General features: G+C 33.1%; 1 protein-coding gene across 1 annotated transcript; it reads right to left on the bottom strand.

Moving 5' to 3' along the window:
* Positions 1 to 458: 458 nt before the first annotated feature.
* On the bottom strand, positions 459 to 6,765 carry LOC139901871 (1-deoxy-D-xylulose-5-phosphate synthase 2, chloroplastic-like). Its single transcript, XM_071884542.1, has 9 exons — positions 6,658 to 6,765; positions 6,388 to 6,558; positions 3,651 to 3,815; positions 3,389 to 3,539; positions 2,584 to 2,855; positions 1,638 to 2,219; positions 1,274 to 1,555; positions 702 to 986; positions 459 to 620 (listed from the first exon to the last, which is right to left on the bottom strand). The coding sequence occupies exons 1-9, from the start codon at positions 6,763 to 6,765 to the stop codon at positions 459 to 461; spliced, it is 2,178 nt and encodes a 725-aa protein (XP_071740643.1).
* Positions 6,766 to 7,097: the final 332 nt, after the last annotated feature.

Genomic DNA, 7,097 nt, shown 5'->3' with positions numbered 1-7,097 from the left:
AAAGTGGTTAGATTCTTAGGAAAACTGTAAACTGCAACAACATAATTTCATATATGTAATATTAACCGTTAACAACCTTTTGAATACAATCTAGCACATAAATCGCAGCAGCGCGCTAACCGGGCCTCTTCCTAGTTATATATATTGTAGTCAGCTCAATTGTCACATATGATATTGATCTAGTGTCATCTAATCTAGTAAATTTATTATTTATATTATTCAATTCCGATGTAAGTTATGCATATATAGCTAAACATCAGAATATCATTAAGTTCCTGGTGTTCAATTTTTTAAAAGCGAGCAATAAGAGACACTTGACAGATAGTTGTATTCCATTTCTTGAAACAGTTTCAGACTGTGACAGGACCTTGACCAAATCTTTTTTTGTCCAATGATGGTCAAACCTTGACTTTCAGTTTTAGAAATATATCTTTCATTGAAGAATGCTTAATTTTACACTATACATTATAATTATCGACAGCATGAAGTCTCTCCCTGCTTTCGCCAATTACCAATAAAACCGTCGCTGCAATATGCTTTGGGCTTAGACCGGCCTCCTCAATTTGGTCCGATTGAGCCCCATGTTCAATATATCTATCCGGTAATGTCATCGCTCTCCACTTCAATATGCCATAAATAAAACAAACAAAGATAAGTATATGATTGACTTAAAGTGCAAAAAACGTTGTCGAAAATAGTACCTTGAGGTTCCCATCAAGTGATCCATTCAATGCTAAAAAGTGAGAAACATGAGAACTGAACCCTCCTATCGATCCTTCTTCTATCGTAATAAGGACCTCATGCTCATTTGCTAGTTTTTTGATCAAATTTCCATCGAGCGGCTTGCAGAACCGTGCGTCTGCAACCGTCACAAACACACCTACAGATCGAAGAATTTCACTTGCTACTAAACAATTTTGCACTATCGTTCCATAGCCTAATAAAGCCACTCGACTTCCCTCCTTAAGTACTTTTCCCTTTCCGACCTGTATAATATATTAGTCGTTAGACTAAAACTAGTACAATGAGAAAATATCATTTCTTAGTTATGTTAGTTATGAAGTTTTATCTATTCGGGTTACCCGAGAGATCGAGTTATTTTAACTCTGATGTACGCGGTCTATCCAAAATAGTCCGTGACCGTTTCCCGAACCTTTCCTGGTCACCCGAAGATTTGAACCTGCGACCTCTCGTATTCAGGTCTCAACCGCTGGGTTATTTCGGGATGGTTAACGAGAAAAATATCATCATACAAGCTAATTGATTAAAGTACCTCAATCGGCGTTCCTTTGTTATCTAGTGGGAGGAACGAGCCTATGCCATTTCCTCTGGGGTACCTAAAGCAGCTAGGACGATCATCGATTGCTGCAGCCGTAGCAACCATGTTCATGAGCTCGGCTTCACACGATGGAGCCATTACTACCATGTTTGGTAAACAAGCCATATAAGTTGTATCAAATGCACCACAATGAGTTGGACCATCTGCACCTACCAAACCAGCCCTGTCCATTGCAAATCTCACAGGAAGCTTTTGAAGATCAACATCATGAACTACCTAAATCATTCAATACAATTACATTTACATTAAGTATCATTCATAAGTAACTTTTAAGAGATGAGCAAAACTAAGATCTTACTTGATCATAACCTCTTTGGAGGAAAGATGAATAAATAGCACAAAACGGTTTAAGCCCTTCGGTTGCTAAACCCGCAGCAAACGTTACAGCATGTTGCTCTGCTATACCAACATCGAAACATCTTGCAGGAAACCGTTTCTGAAACGTGTTAAGACCCGTGCCACCTCCCATAGCCGCATGAATCGCAACTATTTTGTCATCTTTCTCAGCTTCTGCAACCAAAGAGTCTGCAAAATATTGAGTGTATGAAAGTGTTTTGCCTTTAACTTTCACTTGTTTTCCGGTTTGAGTATCGAATTTCACAACACCGTGCATTTTGTCAGCAGCAATTTCAGCTGGATGGTAGCCTTTGCCTTTTTCTGTAACGACGTGAATCAGAACCGGTCCCGCAGTAGGCATGGACTTGATCTTTTCAAGTACGTGAACGAGATCTTCAACGTTATGTCCGTCTACTGGACCAACGTAGTATAGACCAAGCTCTTCGAACATCGATACACCTTGACCACTCACCATTCCTTTCATGTATGAATCCATTTTTGCTGCAACTTCATGTGTTTTATCCCCTAATTTCTTTGTTACTTCCTGTTAATTACAGACCATTTGATACATTAAGTACATTTTCGTCAGACTATTTAAAATGCATTTTCATTACAATTTATGTCTTGATTCTGTTTTACTTAAACATGTTTGAGAATGCTATGAAAAGATTTAGCTAAGGACATCTTCTAAGGCTGTCGTAACGCGTATAAAGGTGTTGTACAATTCAATAACTCTCACCTTAAAGTCAACATATAACAACTATGTACAACACCGTTATGCACGTTAACGACAGCTCTAAAGGTTATCGTTGGCAAAATCCTTGAAAATAGTAGGTTGCTATTTTAAGTAATCAGTTCTTAGATATTTAGTGTGGAGAAACGTCAAGTGATTAAGAAATAAATTAAACCTTTGCTGCTTCGCGTAGTTGGCGGAACTTTCTGCTAGTTTGCAGTCTTGTGAGGGATCGACTGAGGGCCCCAACGGGTGGAGCGGGACCATCAAGAGTGGCGGTGGGTAACGAGACTTGACGATTGTCATTCAAGATTATGATGAGATTAGAGTCAAGGTATCCAGCATTGTTCATAGCCTCATAAGCTTGTCCTGCAGTCATTGATCCATCACCAATAACTGCAATTACATGATTATCCTTTCCTAACAAGTCTCTACCAACAGCCATTCCTGTTTTGAAAAAAAAAAAAAAAAAAAAAACAGAACATGTTCATCATTCACATCCAAAAACATCTCAAGACAAAGAAAAGTATGCACCTCTTTTGAATATTTAGGTAAACTGGGCGGATCCAGGAATCTGTAACACCGGGAGCATAATAAAATTTGGGCACTTAAAAAAACTTGGTACGCACCTCTTATATATATATATATATATATTTTTTTTTTTTCTTTAGGCCTAGTCAAATGCGTAGCTCATGGTATTTATTTATTTATTTATTTTTTTTGCCTAGTCAAATGCATTACATATTATAAAATTTGGGCTCTTAAAAAAACTGGTCCCAGACTATCGATCACTTTACTCCTGCTTTGGGCCGGCCATGATGCTTTATAGTTTATACCAAATTTCAGTAACAAATAGATTATTATATTGTACCCTATGTAAAGAATATTTTTGTTTTACTTTAAATAATAAACCAAATTCTTTTACATAGATGTATCTTTGTAATTATACAGTGTTATACAACACTACAACAGCAACTTACCTAAGCCTGCAGAAATGCTGGTAGAGCTATGGCCAGCACCAAAAGCATCATGTACACTCTCCTCTCTTTTAGGAAAACCTGCTAGTCCAAACGTTTGTCGCATCGTTCCCATTCTCGACCTCCTTCCTGTTAAAATTTTGTGCGGATACGCCTATATGTATAAGAATAAAGGTTAAGACTAAATGACTATTTTTCTTTTATTAAAAAATATATATTATACAATGCACACGTGCGCGCACATACATAACAATTGGGTACGAACCTGATGACCAACATCCCAAATGATCTTATCATTTGGGGTGTTGAAAACATGGTGGAGTGCAATTGTTAAATCAACCACTCCTAAACTTGAACTCAGGTGACCCCCGGTTTGTGACACTGAATATACAATCTCTTCTCGCAGTTCATCAGCTAGCTTTACGAGCTCCTGTAATCACATTACAATTATGAACAAAGGGGAGTCCTTTTTATAGTCGTACGGCATATAATATATATGTATACTTTATATTTACATTAAACATTTTCGTATTACATTATTTATTACTGTAGTATGTAACTAGGCTAGATTGTTTCTGGCCGCCGTTGTTGTGGCGGAGAGAAAGCCATTTTGCTATTTATAGAAACAGACAATTACCGGGAAACTAAAATATGATGAATAATGTATAAACAAACTTTAACTTGTTAATCTTCTTATAGAATTACACATTCAATTTACAAAATTCAAAAATGCGTAACGATTTAAAATAAAAAAAAAATTATTATACGTTATATATATTTTTTACCAAATGTTTATAAAATACTATAAATTTTTACATCACATATAATATTTTTATCATGAAAATGGGGAGAGTATTAAAAATACTTTTAAAGGATTTTTTTGACAATGTAAAGAAAAGTAAGAAAACCAAAATTACGATTATGCCCCATGAAGGTTTAAGGTGTCAAATGACAGTTTCTATGGCATGAAACGACAAAAGTTTCATGCCTTTTAGTATATTATAGTAGAAGTAGATATGATAAAATTTTAAAGTTTTCCTTGTTCAAGTTATTTGGAAGGACAAATAATCTAATTCTATACTCTATTGTACTTAGTTTATGAGGATTACTTCCTAAATGTTTATAACTCTTCCCTCAGAGGCGAACTCAAGATTTAAAGATAAATGTGGCTTACTCAATATTCGATACTGTATTATATATACAAATATATAAACACACACTGTTAAGAAGTGTTCTAAATTACAAGATTAGTGAACAGAGTTAACGAAACATACGAGGTTAAATAACTTAGTTTACAAAACCCAATCTTCAAGAATTTAGAAAAACCTCTACATTGCCGAGTGGTTTTCACATTAAATATTCAAGAAATATAGTTGTGAAATAGTTAAAGAAAGTTATATGTCGATATAAGTATATACGACAAAGTACTTAAAAATCGTACCGCAATTAAAGTCAGACGCATCTACGTTTCTTAGAATCTAAATATTCTTAGAATCTAAAGCATATATTGTTTCATTTACAAATTGTTGAGAAAGTTATGACTAAATGTATTAAGTTAACTTTTGGCTTGAAAATGTTAAGAATTATTAATTAAACTTATTATTTAACCTAAGGTAAAGTCAAATTGTATTATAAATTACTTGAATACAAAAATACTAAATAAATATAAATATAAATAACATAAGATAATAATATACGTAGTAATAATTAAAAGAGTGATAACCTCAGAGCTTATATAGTTTGAAAATTGAGAAAGAAAAAAAGAAGAATTAAACTAGAAATATAAAAATAATAATAGATCCTATACGTATTTCATTTATATACTCGTATGTTATCCAAGATCCAAGATTTATATAATTTGATGGACCAAAATTAAATTAGCTCAAAATATTTAGCATTGGACCAAAAGTACATGGATGTAGGTTATAAGTTTTGGTATAAATTTAGCATGACCAATGGGCTGAGAAAAGGGCTTATAATGTTTGGGCTGGACACCCTAAAGCCCCGCTATTGTTTTTCCAAACCATCCCTTGACTTCTTGTAATTTATTATTCTTTCCTTCTCAAATTTATTAATTACTCTCTAAAAAAAAAAAAAAAAAAAAAAAAAAAACCCAGTTTAATAAATGTCGTTATTCCATTATATTTTTTATTTACTTTTCAGTTTACCATTTAATTTTTACCATGTATAACGTAAAAGTATATTGAAGCTTTACTTCATTAATCTTCAATCTTATGTTAGATCTTTACTAGTTACCAGTTTGAAAAAAAAGGACTTCTTGCTACTCAGTTTCTTGTTGTTTTCATTCAAGGGCATCCATCATCACGTGATGCATGAAAACGATAAAACAGCAAAAAATAATACGGAGTACTAACTTTATTTCGTAATAAATGATTCTTTTTCTGTATTTGGCATAATATAACAAGATCGAATTACTTTTAATGACTAACAAGGTGGCAAAACATTAATGTTAAACCTCCAAAAAGAAGGATACAAACATGCTTTGTTTTTTTTTTTTTTTTTTTTTTTTTATTCCTTTAAAAAAACATATTTTACAATTACCTATTAAAATGGTACGATATATAATACGTAGTATATATTTTAGGTGATAATTTATACACCACACATTTTTATTCGTACATCAATCACATCACAAAACATGGAATGATGTACACATAAATCGGAAGGTACGGATCATTCCTCTATAGGAATAGTAATATTTTAATGGTGATAATTCATGGGAAGTGATATGTACACAACTCAAAATTGTTATGTACACAACATTCATGCTTTACGATGTTGTACTGTATAACACTGTAAAACATTATGCTTGTGTAATTATCACCCATAATTCATACACAATTACCATAATTTTTTTTTTCTTTTCTTCTATACCCCTATCAAATTTACTTTACAACAAACATTTTTGGTAGTGTACGAATCAATCAATATCAATATCGTATTAAAAACAAACATACATCGAGATCATGAAATTTAATTACCTCTACACAAAGAGTTTTCATGTGAATCGGATAATTGATAGTATCCAAAATCGGAGTTTTCGGCTTGGCCCCCGAGTACTTGATGTATGTTGATGCGTTGCCATTCACTTTTGTTAACTTTTCGTTTTCGTTAGCAGCATTATCCTTTCCTACTGCTGCGATTGTCGCAAACTAGTACAACAATAAACATATATATTAGTAAAAATAATCCTCTGTATATGATCAAATTAAATCATATGATATATATAGTTAAGGACAGTATGTGGAAACCTTTCGATTTGTGTTTTTCGACGAATTAAACAAACTAGATAAACTATAACTATCTTGAGCTACCACAATGGGGGCAAATGCACCCTTTAACATACTATAAGAAGTCATTATGTATGGGCGCGCAGGTGTTTTTGAGTAAAGAAGATGGAGAAAGAGAAATGAGTGTTTTGATTGAATTTTTGGAGAAGATTTAAAAGTTTTTTATAGGCCATGATATAATAGAAATGGGTCCCATCTGGAATGGCAATTTATAACTTACAAATTATTCTTTGTTGAAGTTGAATAATATAGTCAAATTTGATATTTTTGCGCACGTGCTCATGCAGAAACTGCAAAATGCACATCCAAGTTGAAAATGCAAAATGTAACTCTATGTTGGAACTGTAAACTGTAGTCGTTTTGTAAATGAAATTATATGTGTGAGACAAGTTATAACAAGG

The sequence above is a fragment of the Rutidosis leptorrhynchoides genome, chromosome 3 (assembly GCF_046630445.1).
Source record: "Rutidosis leptorrhynchoides isolate AG116_Rl617_1_P2 chromosome 3, CSIRO_AGI_Rlap_v1, whole genome shotgun sequence".
NCBI classification, from domain to species: domain Eukaryota; kingdom Viridiplantae; phylum Streptophyta; class Magnoliopsida; order Asterales; family Asteraceae; genus Rutidosis; species Rutidosis leptorrhynchoides.
This window is presented reverse-complemented; position numbering and strand designations above follow the sequence as displayed.